Source organism: Python bivittatus, unplaced genomic scaffold (assembly GCF_059951505.1).
Source record: "Python bivittatus isolate LINGU-HERP-01145 unplaced genomic scaffold, Pbiv_v1 ctg000580_np1212, whole genome shotgun sequence".
In the NCBI taxonomy this organism is placed as follows: domain Eukaryota; kingdom Metazoa; phylum Chordata; class Lepidosauria; order Squamata; family Pythonidae; genus Python; species Python bivittatus.
This window is the reverse complement of record NW_028277087.1, coordinates 14,028,004-14,047,694: the sequence shown is the minus strand read 5'-3', so window position 1 is coordinate 14,047,694 and position 19,691 is coordinate 14,028,004. Positions and strand designations below refer to the sequence as shown.

Here is a 19,691-nt window from a genome sequence, read left to right as displayed (position 1 = left end):
GTGCTCTGTAACAAAATCACAGGGAGGCAAAATCACTTCCCTTTTGTGATTCCACATGGATATGTATGTGGAGACAAAGAGAAGTGTATGTTTTCAAAAAGTTTCATTTTTATTCACGGACCCGATTTTAGTGCAAACTTTATAGTTTCTTTTTTAGAATAGCTAGTACATGTTTCTGTCTTTTTTATCAAGAGAAATGTATCAAGAGTACAGATTTTGAAAACACATTAAAAAAAAACAAATCATGCTCATCTTGAACATATTAAAGTGGAAATGGTATGGAACTGACGTGGAAGAACAAGTGCAAAAATGTTACAAATCAAAACCACATTGATTAGCTAGATTATACAGCGTACATAATTGACATTTACACTGCATGACAAGCTTGGTTAGGTTTGTCCCTGTAGGGATTCTGTGAGCATGCGTGTGGGCTTTGTTTTTGGGGACCTCCCATGTTTTGTGACCCCCTCTCCTTTGGTTAGTTGATCATGAAATATATTTTAAGAATGCAGAAAAGGGGTGAATTCGGCAATCCGGTTCAGTGTGCTGGTGCCAGCTCAGCCGTTCAGGCCTGCATTTGCTAACGTGGCACAAATGCTGTCTCTGGTGTCTTGTTGTTCCGTCGCTCTCTTGACAGTTGCTCATGTAAAAATGAAGCGGGTCCCCACCCTGCCTCTTCTGATTGATGCTCAGGCAGCCCGTCAGCTCTACTGGGGAATCTTTCCAAACCTCTAAGGTTTGTACACTGCTAAGCTTCCTTTGCTTGATGTGCTGCTCAGCGGATGGCAGGTGCTAGAGCGGGGCCGGACCTTTGGCCTCGGCGTACGCTGCGTGTCAGAGGCAATTACTGCCAGCATTAATAAGAGATCTGGCCTTCTGTCTGGGAAGCAGGAGGCATCGCAGTGGGTCACAAGAGCAAGATGCTGCTCTTTTCCGTAACTGGTGCCATTGCTCTTCATTCAGGGTGCCTGCCCTCTGGGGAAGCAAATATGCTGGCCAAATATTGAGAGGCAAGAAATGGGAGGGGGTGGGCACCCTTCAAGGGTGTTGGACTCTAACGTTCATCAGCCCTAACCAACATGGTTTGCGGGATGCGGTCAGAAGAAGGCTAGCCTAAACACTCGTCTTTGGAAACTTACCTCCAACAGAAATGGCCTCTGAGAAGCACTCATCTTTAGCCACAGCCTCCCATCTATAATATAGGAGTAAATGTACTGGCCTACCTTACAGGGATGTTGCACAAATGAAACATAGTGACCATAGTGATCATCATCATCATCATCATCATCATCATCATCATCATCATCATCATCATCATCATAGCTTCCTAAGTCAGCACCCTGCCTTTGGCTAAGGAATTGGACTGTGGCTGCCAGCTATAATAGGTTGTGGTACCCTGACTTCCTTTTTCGGGGCCTGCCTACCTGCTAGTTTCTTCAGGTCTGAGGATGCTAAGAATGTAAAGTGATCTTTGGGTGTAAAATAAAGGGGGGGGGAGCCACTTTACAAATACGGTTGCATTCCCAATGGCTTTCTCTCCGTGAAAATGCCTTTCAGTGATATCCCTAATAAAATATCTGCCCATAATCTGACCCAGGGATGTATTGCTGCTCTGCAGAGGAACATCACATGAGGCTCCATCTTGGAAATGTCTCCTGCATGGTGCCTCAAAAACACTGAATGATTTCACGGAATCACAGAGTTAGAAGGGACCTCAGTGGTGATCTAGTCCAACCCTGCTCAGGGCAAGATCCAGCAGAGCCTTTAAAATTGAGAGACTCAAAGTTTCAAATGCATTCTGTATTTACACAGATGTTTGCACCACCCCAAGACTTCTGTAATTCATATTTCAGAGACACGCTTGTCTGTGAATATACATGGTTAGAAAAAAAGTAACAACACAGTTCTATATCTATTGATGAGTTCTGTCTGGTGTTAAGGTTTCAGGAGAAGCCCTTTCTCTTTGATCACTGTCAGAGTAGAGAGGAGTAGATATTGTTTTCTTTCTGTAGTTAGACTTCAACATTTACAATTGTGTAAAGCAGGTCTTCAGTTAAAAAAAAAGTTCTGAAATGCATATAAGTGAGAAAAGTGCATACACACAGGTGTATATTGTTAGAAAGGGGATGTACCAATACTGGGTACAACTTCATTCAAAAAGTGCATGTTGTGTTAAGAAAATCCTGTATAAGAATACATATGGTTTTGTTCTTAAGCTTTTAAATATTAAGTTTTGCAGGAACAGAGAGAGCAGTTTAGATTTCAGTCCTTTCCACACTGTGTCTAACTTTCCTGCTTTGTCAGTTTGTCTTAATTCTTAACAAGTCCATACACAAATGCATCTTTACCTATTAACACTACACGTGAGAGATTTATAAAACCTTTCATCTCTTGTATTTACCCCAAAGACCCTGTGTATAGCAAGCTAGCTGTCTGAAGTCTTTAGCCCTTCTTTCATTGCATTTATACCTCACTTTTCATCTCAAAAAAGCGACGCGTGTAAAACACAGGCAGAGCGTCAATCGCACCATCATGCCTTGACTTTTTTACCACACCCTGCAGACTGCCCCGTGTGCAATCCAGGTGATACTTCGACATAGTTTGTGTTGGCAATAGAGGATTTTGTGTCAGAGAGTTTCTAAGTGGACCAGGACTACTGCCTTTCTTTGATTTATATGCTTTTAGTCAGGCTTCTGCTATTTTGAGGATAGAGTAGCGTGATTTTGTTTTGTGGGGGTGTGTGTGCATGTTGTCTTCCTGTTTGCTTCATGTTTGCTGAACCTCTTAGGCCCTTTGTACATCATTTCTTCCTCCAAGACATGTCACCTATCATCATTCCCCACAGTTGTTATTTCTGAATGCTTTTGGATGAAATAGGCACTATGCATTCTTTTTCTTACCCTGGCCCTCTTTGACCCTTCCTTCCCCTGACACACAACAGGCTTTCATCTGAAGCATTCTGAGACCCATTAAACTTAGCAAAGCTGTGGTTTTCAGCTTGGCATTATCTTTTGTTCTTCAGGCTTTTGAGCTGTTCTCGGTAGCAATCAGGTGTGTGTTGCGCACAGTGTTTTAGAGAGAGCGCGAGTCACACAGAATGGGGGTTGGAAGGTGCTGCCACTTGGCCATATAGAAGAATGTATCTTTCTGGGCGTTTGCTGAGGGAGACCCCAATCTGGACACCTACAAAATAGTATTTTATCCTAAGGAAAATAGCACAGTTCAACCAACAGGCCGACAATGTGTGTCAGACAATGGTTGCCCCTAATTTGATAGAAATTATTGCTTTTTTTTTTGGTTTCTGGGCCCCACACTTCACTCTTTTGGCTAAGATGATCTGCCTTCCTTTTCACCTAGCAGCAGCAGCAGCAGCAGCAGCAGCAACCTTTTCAGCAGGCTTGGAAACAAATGGCGAGAGAAGGAGAATTATTCTTCCTCTTCTGCTTAGAGATCAGGCACATTAGCCTTTTATCAGCTGCCATTAAATTGTATCAGGCTCCCCAGTATTTTTCCCCAGATAGTCATTTTGAGCACTGTAACCCGCCCGGGCTTCTGTTTTCCTCCTCCTTCCGAATCCCATTTTTTTTTCACTGCATCCCAACAACAACATGTTCATTGTTAACCTAATCATGGTTTGCTCAGATAACCTCATTTGCAGGGTTGCATGACACTGAATTATAGGGGGTAGGTTCACACAAATATGGTCAGACAAGGATCACTTTTGTAGGTTATGCCTTTTAGGCTGTAAGTCTGAGGGCAGAGAATGGCATATTATTGATCTGTGTGAATCATTCTAAGAGCCTTTTTGGTTTTAACAAATGCTTTAAATAGCTGGCTGTAGGCAACTCTTTGCTGAGGTATGTTGAAGTAGAAGTTGGACAGATATCTCAGTGGTGCTTTGGGATTTGGATTCCTGTAGTGTTCAGGAGTTGAACCATAGGTATCTTCAGGGGGGAATAACCTGTGTAAGTGACAAAATGTGAGCCATGACTTGATTGATTGATTGATTGGTTGATTTGATTTGGTTTGATTTGTATGGCCACCCATCTTAAACACAACTCTGGGCAGTTCATAACCATAAAACCCAATAACTATAAAAATCATAAACCATAAAAACATAAAAACAAAAACCCAGCACCTCAGTCATCCCCTTGGGATGCCCCACAACCAGCTCCAGATATCCTCATTCAATCCCAGTGCCTGGGTAAAAAGCCAGGACTTGATGGCCTTCCAGAAGGCTGAGGGGGTGGGGGCCTGCCGACTCACCAGGGGGAGGGTGTTCCATAAGATGGGGGCAGCCACAGAAAAGGCATGCTTCCAGGTCCCACTAGGTGGCAAGATTTTAGGGAAGGGACCTGGAGTGAGCCTACCCTAGCTGATCTGGTAGGATGGGCCCTCAGCGAAAGGCAGTCCTGCATCATAAGGTAAAGAATGTGACTTGCCTACCTGAGTTGGACATTTGGATACTGTATGTAACTTGCTTCATGATGTCACTGTGCGTGTGCCATCAATCCTGATTGGATGAAGACACCTGTGGTTGGACTTCAGTGCTTAAGGGCTCCTTTTAATGCCATGATCTTATAATTCTATTAAGTAAGCAAGTAGAAGGATATAGGAATTAGGCTTGTGAGAAGGAGATTGGATTTCCCTCTGCAAGATACAGTTTGCCTTAAGAAGGCACTACCTGTCCCTTGGACACCTCTTCTGGCTATAGAAACTATGGGAGGAGTCCTCAGCAGCACATAAAGGGAAGCAGCACAGCTGCTCTGCTTTAATTTTAGAAGTAGGGGAGGGTGTGGCTTTGCTTTGCTGGTCTGCCTTCATTGGATGTTTTAGTTGAATCACCATCAGATATCAAAACTTTGCACAGCCCTAGTAGGAACAGTGGAATGGGTTCAGGGAAAGAAAATAAAGGCAGTGTAAGGAAATAAATCTTATGAGGAAAGTGTGAAGAGACTGGAAGCTGAGCCAATAGCTGGAAAAGACAAGAACAGGAATACAATATGACCCTCAAAACCATGAAGGTTTGTCATGTAGGAGAGAACAAATAGTCATTCTCAGTTGATCCAGAAGACAGAACTAAATTTAATGAGCTCAAATTATTGAGAAGAAGGATATTGACTGTAAGAGCAACTCACCAGTGGAACCAATAACCATGAATGGTGATAGTTCTCCCTTTCTGGAGCCCTTCAGGTGAAGGTTGAACAGGCATCTCTCAAAAATGAATTTGTAACAGACAGAAAGCCTCCATGCCTATGATTCTTTTTCTTCCATAAAGAGTTATTGATTCTTCCATTAACATTGTTTCTGTACCATTCATAGATTTTGTACCTCCCCAGGATTTTTTTTCTCCCTCCTGATCAATAAATATATGTGAAATGCTTACTGAGCTAAAACTTTCACCCTGGTAGGGGGAGGTTATTTCATTTATTTGGAAGGAGCAAATAGTGGCTCAGACATATAAATTCTGTGGCATTTCTCACAATACAATCATGTTGGAGTCAGTGTTAGGGCTGTGCACTGCACTGGAGCATGAAGAGGGGCACGAACATAGTATCTGGTCTGCAACTCTTTAAAGCAGCTGTATGATCCCGGGAAATGATACAGTTGTTTTAAAGAGTTGCAGAAAAGTGATTATTTTTGATCCTCATGCACTTGAAGATATCTTTTAAAAACTAAATTCAAAATACTACCCTGCCCTATTCAGTAATAATATCTATATCTTTACTGTTAATGGTGAACCATGACTGATTTGTCATTGTGGTCTTTTTACAGCATCTCCTTCAATCAAGCTATTGGTGGATGATCCCATTGTGGTGAACCCTGGGGAAGCCATCACTTTGGTTTGTGTCACAACAGGGGGTGAGCCACTTCCAACCCTAACCTGGGTAAGATCTGTTGGTACCTTACCTGAAAAGATAGTACTGAAAGGTGGGACACTGACCATCCCTGCTATCAACTCTGATGATGCTGGCACCTATAGCTGCATTGCCAACAACAATGTGGGGAATCCAGCAAAGAAGTCCACCAACATCATTGTCCGAGGTAAGAGCTTTCTGGGATTATGCTTATCATCAGATTAACCAGCTGTGGGACAATTGGACTGGATTTTACTTCTATGACAGAGTTGATCTGAGCATGTACTAACAGGATAATTTTGAACATTGATATTATTGGTATTTGGGGATAGTTTTTATGCTGTATAGGTCTTTTATTCTCTTAGTGTCATGCAAGCCATCCTTTAACTTCTTTTTACTAGAACATATTCATGAGAACAAATATGCAGTTATGTTTTGAGGGTTTTTTGGTTTACTTTTGAAAAAATGTGTATGTGCATAAGGGGATGTTGTTGATTTCTGCCTACTTATAGAGACAGGCTATCCACACTGAGTTGTGTTTAGTAATGCAAGGAGCTGCTGTACAGGTCTATACCTTGGTTAGATCCTGTCCAGATTGTTCAAACATGCTGCACCTGAGATTACCCTTGAAAGGTAGACTGCTACTTGGTACAAGGTAGAGGGGATCCTGATGATGCCTGTACTGAAAGATCTGCAGTGGTTGTTAACTGTTTAACAGACACAAATTAAATTCATAAACAGCTTGGACTGACCTTCTGAGGGACCTTCTCTCCCATTACAAACTTGTTTGGGTGTTAAAACCTGCAGGGGAGTTTTCTCAGAAATACCTGCATGACAGAATGCTATCTATCTACATGTCTATCAGAATATGGAAGGCACCCCTTCTGTTAAAATGCATCTCTTTTGCTAGACTTTTAACTATTAATCACTTTTGGTATTAATTTTGAGAATCACTTTATTCTTTTTGGATTTTTTGAATGGAAAGGTGGGGTGTAAATTGAATAAATCAATAATATACCCAGGACTATTTGGGCCATACCATTTAGTAGTAGCCTTCCAGGATGTTAGGCCAATGTTTTTGTAAAATCACCTGAAGGTGGTGAAGATTGAACCTGAGGTTTTCTAATTGGAGAGCATACACACTATTTTGTTGCAGCCCTATGGCCAATATACTTTCAATTATATTTTAATTTAAGCCCCCCTGTTGTGGAATTTTCACACTCAGATTATCATAATAAGCAACAAGATTCTATTGTTGCTGTTGCACTGATATGAGGGTTGATTGCAGCTTTCTCATCTAAGACCAACAGATCACTGCAAGGCAGTCCTCCAGCCATTTTTCTTTTCCCTATTGCATGAAAGCAACAACAAAAAAAGCTTTAAAGCATCCATGGTTAGCCATCCTACAAGCCTGAAGCTGGGTTTGCTTGCCTGCAAGCTGCATAGCCTGAAGGTATTTCTAAAGAGATCTGCAGAGGATTCCTCTTTCCCAAAGTGACCTGGACATGGTTTCTGCTCCCTCTAGGTGTTGTTTTATGCCAGAATACAGCAGCTTTTCCTTTTTTCTTGTTTTCTCGTTTTTGTAGACTGTGTGATTGTGCTAAATATGTTCGTTCCCCACCTCCATTCCCCCCCCCAAAATCAAAAACACCCTTCATGATGACACTGCAATGAGGTACTTTAGACAATGGCAATGTAGCTTTCTATGGATATATTTTCTTCTCTCCAGCTATGATCATTTCATGCCTCGCAGTCTTGTTTTGCTCTTTCTGCTTTGCTACCCCCACCAGCCTGGATGTGGATTGCTTGCTTAGGCCTTTTGCAAGAGAGAACTCAAAAAGTTTTGAATTATTTCATTGTTAGGCTCAACATCAATAACATGATGTAGATAGAACAGTTTCTATCCATTTCTCCCAGTTTGATTGTTAACATCCACATTTTGAAGTTTGTAGTAGATCAGGTTGATAACATCGAGGCCAGGGGAGATACAGAGAGTGGTGGGACTGTCAGGTTGTGCGATGTGATGGATAGTGTGGTGGATATAGTCAACAGAGAAGCAGATTTAAATCCCTAATAATGCATGGAAGCTACTACCATAACTTTGGCCAATTCCCACCCCACCATCCCGTTTGCTCACTTCTTTCAAATATAAAATAAATAAAGATGTTCCCCACATCGCCAGTGATGGGCTTTTGTCCTGTCCTCCAGAGGAGAAGACAGTCAAAAATTGCTGCCTGACAGAGCTCCCTTTGCCACATCTCAACAAAAAGGCCAATAAAGTCCTGTCATATAAGGGTGGAGGTAACAGATTCTGCTGCTGTTGTAGGGAATGAGAAATAGGGAAGGTGGCTCTTCCCTTTCTTTGTTACCTATCTTTCTACCCCACCTCAGCATGGGTCCTTAGCTGCCTTCCACCATGGTAATCTCTGCCTTTACCTACAATTGGAGAGTGCTATTGCTACTCCATGTGTAGTGAATATAAAGGATGGCCTTGAAGGACAAAGGAAAGATCCATTACCAGGGCAATTCACATAAAGATAAAAGAGGGAGTCTCTTTTCTGCTCCTGTCTCCCCTAACAGCAAAGGTGGACTATTGAAGCAGCCAAGACTACCAATAGGAAACAGGTGAGCCTGTGTTATCTTCAGCAGGTAAAAGAGAAATGGCCACAGAAGTCCAGAGCCATGTGGATAGATGGAAGAGGGTGCTCCTGTAGCAGGCCGATTAGGCCCTGCAAATCACTGACATCCTTCAGAGTCCACCTCCACGTAAAACACAATGTTACACAGAGGAGGCTTGTTCTGTTTTCCATAAGAAAACCTTAGTTTCCTTCCAGATCACCTTGATCCTGCCTCAGTATCAGGCTGGCCCTGAGATGAAGATATAGGCATGAGGATATGTCCTCAATAACTGGTAAGCAGGCCATCTCAAAACTGGGGAAAGGAAGCTGTGTGGCTGACTTCAGAGTAGGCTTGTGTGGGTCAGCTCCAGTTCACTTGGATGGGGCACATCATTTTGTGGAGACAAATCTCTCTTCCTTAACACAGCACTTTGCTACATGGAGATGGGTCCAGTCTGATCTGTATCTTTTGTTCAGTAACAGGGCTACTCTGCTCTAATATTTAGAATTGTTGTGCTGCTTCGTTTTGAAGGGAAACTTTGATCAAAGCTGTGATGAATCAAAGTGCCTCTTTGAAATTCTGTAGGATTCTATGAAGTAGGGCTATGAGAACCATCTGAGATGTCTTGAGGAAATCGCAGGACAAAAATAAGGTAATGAATTTTAAAAAAAGGGAGAGCAGCATTTAAAGTAATCCGAAGCATAAAGAAGAAACATTTTCAAAGGTGTAACCATGGAACATCAGTGAATAAAAATTTTTCATTCTCTATGGCTTTAAATATAAATGAAAAATATTTTTACTTTGAAGGAAACAAGAAAATTTATTTGGATTGCTATAGTGTGAGATAGATAGATAGATAGATAGATAGATAGATAGATAGATAGATAGATAGATAGATAGATAGATAGATAGAACTAGAACTAGAACTAGAACTAGAACTAGAACTCCATACTATGAGCAGCTCACTCATATTGTCTAAGCAGTGGCTAAGGTCTTTTAAATATATTATCAGATAATGGCTTTTCCAACTCTCACCAGATTTCTCCAAGTTGTTCCCTACCGTGAAACACTGAACAATGAATCATCATTTTACCTTTCTCTGCAATCTATTGATCCTGAATGATTTCCGTTTTTGCTTCCTTGTGACTTGGTCTCCAGCTGCCTATGGAGTCTGGTCAAACCACAGTCTAGAACATTTCATTCTGATGAAGCAAATTTGTTCTTCTGTAAAAGAAGAGCTTGGTGATGGACAGGACTGGCTAGCAATGGCTAAAAGCTTATATCAGTTTTCAAGGAAGTATAGTTTGGTAGCCTTCCCAAACCTGGCACACGCATACACCCAGGTGGGTTGGGATTGATATGTCTAAAATTCCAAGCTAGCATGACTAGGAGTTCTTGGAGTTGCAGATCCCACACATCTGAAGGGAGCCCAGTTGGGGAATGCTGGATTGTGGTTTCCAAGGACTCTTAGAAATCTCAAACATCCCAGCATTACAACCTTTTCCTCCTTATCCAAGCATCCTCAAGGGTACCCAGTTCTTAAGCATCATAAGCTAGAAGCCAAAATAGGTAAATTGTTCCTCTGTAGATACTTATCCATTTCCATAATTCCTTGCCATTATTCAAGGGATCAGATTGCCTATCCCTGGCTTCCTCCATTAAAAAACAAAAAACTCTGTTTCAGATCTTCCCCCTTCCTTCTCACACTTTTTATATAACCAGTACCACTGGAGTGGACTGGTGTATAATTCTTCCAAGCACCTTCCATATGTGTTGCAAAATAAGATTCAAGTTTTTCCTCTTCTCTATGAGAGTTCAGAAGAACTAAGCTAATTACAACATAAACTGGGGAAAGCATGCCCTGAAGAATTAATGCTGTGCATTTTTTTCCTATCAGTTCTCATTCAATTTAATGAGAAAGAAATTGCTTTGAAATTGCTTTCAAGGTGAAGAGACTATCTGTGAAATTCTCATACTCAGAGCGTGGTATTCTTGCACTTACTTAGTTACAAGGTGGACAAGATTTATGTATGAATATCCTATATTTCATTGTACAATCTTTTCTCTAGCAATCTGCAGCCTTTCTGGCTTTTTCTCATTCAATTATATCCCAAAGGAATATGTCATCTGCAAACCCCTCCTATCTTGGTTTTTTCAGATTGGACAGTTATGAGCAGCCAGGAAGGCTTCAGAAGGATGGGAAGATGTGTACAAAAGAACAACAAGAACACCCTCTTCTGCCCCAATGATAAAGTCAACTCAAAAATGCCACAAGAGAAATTCAAAACAAATTCTTAAGATCACTAAAAATGCTGTAAGGTAGAAAAACAATCCCTTTTCATAGTGGAAGAAAACCACTGAGAACTTACAAGCAGATGTCTATATAGAATTGAAAAGCAGGCAATAACAGTTCTACTGAATCTAACCAAGAATTTGTCTTCTCCACCAGCCTGTTCACACAAGGGTCAACTGGATGTCAGTAGGAAGTGCACAAACTATCAAACCAATAGCACCCTCCTGGTGATATTCCTCAGCAATGAGCATTCAGAGGCATGCTGTCTTTGGTTATAGATCCTAGTTTTGTCATCTAGATTCAATAACTAGTAGCCATGGATAGCTCAAGACCACTGTTCACCTGGGTGGCTGATTCATTCCATTGTCTATTCATTGATTCTGCTTGCCTCCTGCCTTTCTTCCAGAGAGCTCAGTGCAGTATACATGGTTCACTCATTCCTCCCATTTTAACATCCTGACAACCTTGGAAAGTAGATTAGACTGAGAGTTAGTGACTGGCCCAGCATCCTTCAATGAGCTTCAGAATTGTATCAGGATTAGAAACAAGATATCCCCAGTCTTAGAGCATACTACTAAACGACTACTTTGGATTCTGAGATTTGAGTGATACCAAACCTCTCCCTCATGTTTTTTCCTGTACAGCCACAGATGTGCAACATGTAATACAGCTCTGTGAACATTTTTCTCAAAGAGAATATATTCAGTTAAAGCCCTAAGATCCTCAAGAATTGCTTCAGTAAGCAGGAGGCTCAAATAAACTCCCGGATATATTTTGTGGATGAATTCCTTTCGGTTGCTTAGCATTCATCTATTGGATTAATCTGCCCAAATTCAATAGCTCATCTGAAACTGTTTTTCCATTTTTATCCCTGTAATCCAAAACATTTCTAACATTCAAACACAAACTCCTTTGCAGTGAGAACTTTTAATAACTGGAGATTAATCATTCACTGGAGGACTTTCCCCATGTCGGAAAGGCCTTGGCATTATTATTTTATGAGGGTCATCATCTTTGCACTTTATTTTCCAGCACATTCTGTTTTTGCTCAGGATGACAAGTTAGAATATATAGCTCCCAGGGAGGTTACAAGTGGCAAGTTAGGTGGATAATCAGTAAAGTGAATTAAGAATGGAAACCACTGTTTCATGAATTGTTGTAGCTTTCTTCCCCTCTGCTTTGAGGATTTGCATTCATGAGCCAACGGGTATATTCAGAACTTCAAGAGATGAGTTATTTACTCCAAAATACATTGGCATTTATGAAATAAACAAGCATTTGCAAGCACTTCAGAAATTCTACTTTTCCTGCTTTATTTTGTGTCCCATCCTTCGCTTTATTAAAAAGTAGCATGGAGGTATGGCCATGCAACAATTTTTGTAGGGCAGAATGCACTTCCTGAGGCTTCCATTGTTTCCTATGTTTAATTTCAATTAGGAGAAATTGCTGTAGAGTTTAAATCTACTTTGGTTTATAGACTTTATGGATCCCTTACCAGAAAATGGATGGAGGGAATATGGCATTCTGGATCCCTTGAATTTCTTAGAAACTTTCAGTGGCTGGACTAACATTCCTTTTGGGGTCACTTGGCAGGACACTTTTTTATAGTGATTCTTGTCCTTTCTGTCAGTCCACCTAGAAGATGGAGCTGGAGAACTACAACTACACCTAGTTTGTTGACCTGTGGTGTTGCACAGGGTTTCATCTTCTCCCCATGCCGTTCATCATCTAAAGGGAACTACTGGAGGAGGACATTCAGAACTTTGGAGTATGGTGCCATCAGTACTGTACGTTGATGATACCAGACTCTGTTTTTCTTTACCAGTCAAATCTAAGGAACCTATCGGTATCTTTAAACGTTGTCTAAGTTGGAAACTGTCTAGATGAGGAAGAGGAAACTGAAATTAAACACCAAACAAGACAGAAGTGCTTTTGATAAACATGCTATTGGACTTTAGGATTGAGATTCCATTTAGATAGGGTTACACTCTACCTGAAACAGCAGGTTCAGTATGGAAATAGTACATCTTCAGCTAGATGAATGAATGAATGAATGAATGAATGAATGAATGAATGAATGAATGAATGAATGTTTATTACAGTCTTTGGATTCCTAGATGGTGGCTGTTGCAAGGAGGGCCTTTGCACAATTACATCTAATGCACTCAGCTGCAATCCTTTCTAAGCTAGTTGGATTTGGCTAGTTGGATTTGGCTTTCCCATACCTTGATTATATCCCAGCTTGTCTCCTGCCGTACATTCTGTGTAGGCTGTTTCCTATGTGTCCAAATGTTGCAGTTGGTGCAAAATGTGACCAGCTAATCTGTTAATCAGTACAGAGAAATCACATGATGCCTGTGCTGAAAGTTCTGTACCATATTTTACTGGGCACAATTTAAGACATTGACATTGACCTTTAACACTGTATAGGGTTTAAAGCCTGAGTATTTAAGGGGCCGCCTATCCTGTCATGAACTGTCCTGTTATTAAGATGTGCAGGAGAGTCCCTTTGAAAATGCCCTCACTGTCAGAGGCTTGGGAGTTGTATCGCCGTCCACTCCCATTCTCTCAGCTTTTAGAAAATCTATAAAGATGCATCCCTTTTGCCAGAATGTTAATTGTCTGAGTATTTTTTTATTGTTCATTTTTAACCTTTCCTATTCTGCTTTTGTTTCTTTTTTCTTTTTAACAATTTTGTTAGCTGCTTTGAGTGCTCACCCAGAGCAGAACGATGGTGTAGAAATCATACCATTAATTAACAATGTTGGAAAGGGGTGGGTCTAGATAGTAAGTAGAATAAAGAACAAGCTGTTTCTCCTCTTCCCAAAGTAGGGTACTGCCCAAACCCATGAATATGAACATGTATTTATAAAATCCACAGAAATGCACTGGAATTTATGTTCCTTTCCTCTGATTAACTGCTTTAGGACAATCGTGCCAGATGCTACCTAGATAGCATAAGTCCTATTTCATGCCTATTTAAGACAATCACATTGCATCCCTTCTTTTGCCTTTGTTCATATGGTAACAACAGAACCCACAATGCAAAGTGATAGCCATTCATTACTATGTCCATTGTTCATGTAGCAAGTACAATAATATAAATGAATATATTCTATTTACGCAAAACACTTAACCTGGTCAGATAGAAACGTAGCAGATACATTCTCACAACAAGCTAAACTTGATTAATGTTCACCTTAGTTGGTTTGTTCCTTGTAGCTCATATGTGCTCTGATCTCAGCCCAGTTGGTTACTTTAGGATTATTTAATTTAATATACAGTATTGCGGAAGTCCTGAAAAAGAGTTAAGGTTGTAACAAAGCATGCTGTGTGAATGCACAGTTCAAGTGTAAAAGTTGTGGGTGTATGAAAACAAAAACTGCAGTGAGCAGTTGTAGATGCAGGAGTCATGGCAATGCAAACAGGGGATGCTCAAATCAACCTGACATCTTCCATGGAAATCCAAGATTTTGCTCTAAGAAAATAAATCTAAAGCTGAAATTTCTCCTTTGCGTTCCACAGATGAGAAGCTCAGGCTCCTAACACAAAGGCAACTAGCCGTACATCTTGGTGTGTTCTTAATTGTCCTCCCCTCTATCCTGTGTTCAAGCATTGAGTGAGTTCAGTATTTCAAAAGAACCAGGGAAAATGACACTATCCAAGATTCCATAAGATTCCATATACAGTATACAGTGTATGTATATATCTGTATATACATACATACATACATACATACATACATACATACATGGCTGACATTGGGAAATCCTACCAGTGGCTGGAAAGGGCTGGACTAAAAGACAGCACTGGGGCACTGATCATAGTCACACAGAAACAGGCACTAAGCACCAGATCTGTAGAAGCAGGGGTCTACCACACTAGACAGGACCCAAGGTGAAGACTGTGCAGAGAGGCCTCAGAGACAGTCCAACACATGGTGGCAGGGTGTAAGATGCAGGCAGGAACAGTATATGCTGAACGTCACAACCAAGTAGCTGGCATTGTGTACAGGAACATCTGCACAGTGTATGTGCTAGACCTCCCAAGTCCAGATGGGAGATTCCACAGAAGGTTGTGGAGAATAACAGGGCTAAGATTCTCTGGGACTTCCAGATCCAGATTAACAGGCAGGTACTGGCCAATCAACAAGACATTGTGGTAGTAGATAAGGACCAAAAGACAGTGGTGGTGATAGATGTAGCAGTGCCAAGTAACAGTAACATCAGGAAGAAGGAGTATGAGAAGCTGGAGAAGTACCAGGGCGTGAAGGAAGAACTAGAGAGGATGTGGAAAATAAAGGCCAAAGTAGTCCAAGTGGCAGTAGGAGCACTCGGGGCTGTGACTCCTAAGCTGGCAGAATGGCTCCAACAGATCCCAGGAACCACATCAGAGCTCTCTGTCCAGAAGAGTGCAGTTGTAGGAACAGCTAAGATACTGGGCAGAACCCTCAAACTCCCAGGCCTCTGGTAGAGGACCCGAGATTGAGGAAGACACATGCCACCCAGAGGGGATTTTTTTTACACACACACACACACACACACACACCAGTTTGGTGTGGTGGTTAAAGGTATGAGGCTAGAAACTAGAAGACTGTGAGTTCTAGTCCTGCCATAGGCATGAAGCCAGCTGGGAGATCTTGGGCTGGTTACTCTCTCTCAGCCCTAGGAACAAGAATCAAGCAATTAACAACTTCTGAAAATCTCTCTCTCTCTCTCTCTCTCTTCCTCTCTCTCCCTCTCTCTCTCTCTCTCTCTCTCTCCATATATATATGGGGGGGGGGTTACACACACACACACATATATACCCAGATTCCCCTTGTTCCCCTTGGATAAAGATTTCATGAGTCATGGAATAATAAATAAGCCTTTCTGCATATTTATTCACAGCAACTCAAGCCTGTGCCTCATGAGATTAAACAAAATATAATTAAAATTCTGTCCTGATTTACAAAAAAAAAAAAAACAACAACGTGCATCACCAAATGAAATCTTCAAACGATGAGAAGCTGGGAAGAGGAAATGAAAATGCTATGAAACTTGGGTAAACTTAGCTGCATCTCTGCAGCCTCAAAGACAAGAACAAGGAAAAATACTTGCAATTATACGCCTTGTCCTTCATTCTGCACCTCGTTCCTATTCCTCATTGAAAAGGAATGAATTAATGCTCAGAAGTTAAGGTTTCTTTATGAAAATTATATTTCAGAAACAAACAGCCCTATTAATGAGCTGGTGTGACTTTGGAGTTGTGACTTCTTTTCTTATTCTTCATAGGAATAGACAGATCTGTTTCCCTTATTGCAACTTCTTAAACATTATCTCTCTCTTTCCTCTTCGTCTCTTACTCCTGGAGGCCTAATTCTATTATGCATAATTTTAGAGGTGCAGATGTTCTGCAGGTTCAGAAATCTGTATGAAGATCTGTACTCACTCCTTCATGTATGTGGTGCGTTGTATACAATTCTGTATAAGTTGTGTTTTAGTGCACCAATTTCTCTACTGCAAAAACAGAAGGCTAATTGCATTCCAGATTGCATAACAATAGTTCACAGAATGCTAATTTGGTTAGTTTGTATTAAAATGCCAAACTTTCTAAAAAAAAAAAAAAAAACCACCTGAAAATAAGACATACTCAGTGACTTCTTTTGAATTAATTTTGAAACACCACCATATCCCCCTCTCATTCCCACCCAAAAAAGAAAATGAACAAACAAAATTTGATCACATATGTCTGTCTGCCAGAAACATATTGTTCTCGTGCTTTTGCTTAAAACAAATGGAGGACTTTTTTACCATGAAGGTGGTGAACAGTTTCACAGCACTGATGTGCTTGCTTACTTCTGTAGTGAGGAAGGGAAAGGGGGATATTGGTTCACAATTTCAAAGAACTGCTTCATAAAGTTCATTGAAATCTGGCAATTTTTACCAATGTCTTACTTACATAATGGGTAGACCAATGTGCTTTATTCAGAGCTCACTTTAAGGAATGTCCAGCTATAGTTGATGCAGACTGTGACAGCTAAGCTGGTAACTACATATGATATCAGGATCATATTTTAACCATCTTGAAAGAAACACATTGGTTATTAATTGTTTTTAAGTGCAGTTCAAGATGTTGGCTTTAAACATTAACCCCCAAATGACTTGGGACTGCCTATTAGAAGGACGGCATATCTCAGCGTGATCCTGCTGAAAATGAATCTATCCGAGCACTGAAGTCAGCGAGACGCTATGTCAGCAAGACCTATTTCACAGAATCTATGAGCGCTATGAAAGAGAGCCCCTTCCTCAGTGGAGAAATGCCTTAAACCATCCCTGACAGGTGATCATCCAGCCCTTGTTTGACAAGGGGAACAAGGAGAGTCTTCTCCTTGTTGAAGCAAGCAGTTCGACTTCTTAACAGCTCTTACCATAGGAGTTGTCATTTGTTATATAAGAAAGGCCTTTCCATGCATTACTTCCAAGTTCTGAATTACATAGCTTTGGGCTTCCCAGTTAGCACCCGTTCTCTCCATTTTGTAAAATGAAGTCAACGCCTTCTTCAGGCAGGCCCTTTGCTCTTACCCGCTGTTTGCATATTTCTATGTTTGCTTTTAACTGGACAAGTACATGCATGTGTACCTGTGTGCTTGTGAATGTTGTTTTCTATTCTGTTTCTGTTTCCGTAATAGGAATGAAAGGCAGGACAACAAAGGGAAATTTTAAAAAATGCATACATAGCATTATGTCTATGTTGAATTGGCTATTTAATACAACTTGCACTTGTGGGAATATGTATTAGGTTCATCCTCCCCCCCCCCCCCCCCGCAACACACACACACCTTCTCTTTCCCACTAAAAACATGGAGAAGCAAACATGGCATATTCAAGTTAGACATTTGTAGAATGATGGCCTATTTTAGAATGATGGAATAGAACCATTGGTGATCACTACCTGAATATGAGTCAGCAGTTTTATGTGCTGCCAAAAAGGCAAATGCAGTTTTAGGTTGCATCAAGTGAAGTATGCTGTGCACTGACTAATGATGATAAATCACAGGAAGTAATTTTTTCCCTTTTATTCTGATCTGATCAGAGCCCACCTTAAGTACTGTGTCCAGTTCCAGGCATCATGCTTTAGGATTCAGAGAACCTGGAACTGATTCAAAGGAAGGGCAAATGGTATGATTGGAGTTCCAGAAACTAAGTCCTTTGACAAAATTGAAAGAGCTTGAAATATTCAGTCTTGAGAAGAGAGGACTGGGGGGAGATATGATCTTACTCGTCAAAGAACTGAAACTATGTTCCACAGAAGGTCAAGACCTGACTTTCCATCACTAGTACAGGTCATAAAATGATGGATAAAAATGACAAGAAGATTCTAACTGAATGATGCAAAAAAGCTTCCTACAAGTTACAGCAGTTTAATAGTAGAACCAATTAGAGAGGTGGTGAGATCATCCTCACTGGATATGTCCACGCAGAGGTTGGACCTTCTTCTTTTGCAGTTTCTTTCATTTGGATTAATTTGGACCCATTAGCCTAATTATACCCTTCCAATCTTATGATTCTATGAAAGCTGCATTTTTGATAAGGTGATAAAATTCTACCTCAATTTTAACCTGTTAGACTGAAAGTGAGGGCTTACATGATTGGATACCTCTCCAAACAACAGTCAAATAAAAATCCTTGCATATGGAATACTAAAATGTCCTAGAGAAAAAGTCATGACTAGATCTCTACTTTTGTCTGGGGAGGGAGGGAGGGGGGGAGAGAGAGGGAAAAAAAGATCTAATAAAGATTTGCTGCTTATGAGCATGATAAAAGGAAATGAAACAAGAAGGGATAGTTGGTTGATAATTTTGCTCCTTTGTTGGTTTGCTAATTTACCAATACAATTTCTTTAACAAACAGGAGAAAAAAAGAGAAATGAAAACAAATCATATATGGGTGAAAGTGAAATGAATAGATTCAGCCATCCAGGCACCTGATTTTATTTTCTTTTTCAAAGATTCTTTTGTTTTTAATGTTTTTAATGAGAAGCTAGCAAGTTTGCAAAACAAGTGCCAGCCTCTAACTTCATCATTATTTCCAAAAATGCCTTTACATCCAAAGTGCCCCTTTGTTTAGTCGTTAAGTCGTGTCCGACTCTTCGTGACCCCATGAACCATATTGCGCCAGGCCTTCCTGTCCTTCACTGCCTCCCTGAGTTTGCTCAGTTTCATGCTCATTGCTTCAGTGATGCTATCTAACCATCTCATCCTCTGCCGTCCTCTTCTCCTTTTGCCTTCAATCTTTCCCAGCATCAGGGTCTTCTCCAAAGAGATCTCTCTTCGCATTAGGTGACCAAAATATCTGAGCTTGAGCTTCATTATCGATCCTTCCAATGAGCAATCAGGGTTGATTTCCTTTAAGATTGACTGGTTTGACCTCCTAGCAGTCCAGGGGACTCTCAAGAGTCTTCTCCAGCACCACAGTTCAAAGGCATCAATTCTTCGGCGCTCGGCCATTTTATGGTCCAGCTCTCACAGCCATACATTACTACTGGAAAAACCATAGCTTTGACTATGCGGATCTTTGTTGGCAAGGTGACGTCTCTGCTTTTTAATATGCTATCTAGGCTTGCCATAGCTTTCCTCCCAAGGAGCAAGCGTCTTTTAATTTCATGGCTGCAGTCTCCGTCTGCGGTGATCTTGGAGCCCAAATAAATGAAGTCTGTTACTGCTTCCATTTCTACCCCTTCTATTTGCCAGGAATTGATGGGTCCAGATGCCATGATCTTAGTTTTTTTAATGTTGAGTTTCAAGCCAGCTTTTGCACTCTCCTCTTTCACCCTCATCAAGAGGCTCTTTAGTTCTTCTTCACTTTCTGCCATTAGGGTGGTATCGTCCGCATATCTGAGGTTGTTGATGATTCTCCCTGCAATCTTAATTCCGGCTTGTG

General features: G+C 40.9%; 1 protein-coding gene across 1 annotated transcript in view; it reads left to right on the top strand.

Annotated features, from left to right (window-relative positions):
* The window catches only part of MDGA2 (MAM domain containing glycosylphosphatidylinositol anchor 2), a 491,572-nt gene that overhangs the window by 257,412 nt on the left and 214,469 nt on the right, over positions 1-19,691 (top strand). The window contains exon 6 of the mRNA XM_088149614.1: positions 5,776-6,045. Within this exon, the coding sequence (XP_088005740.1) occupies positions 5,776-6,045 (270 nt within the window). The remainder of the gene's footprint in view (positions 1-5,775; positions 6,046-19,691) is intronic.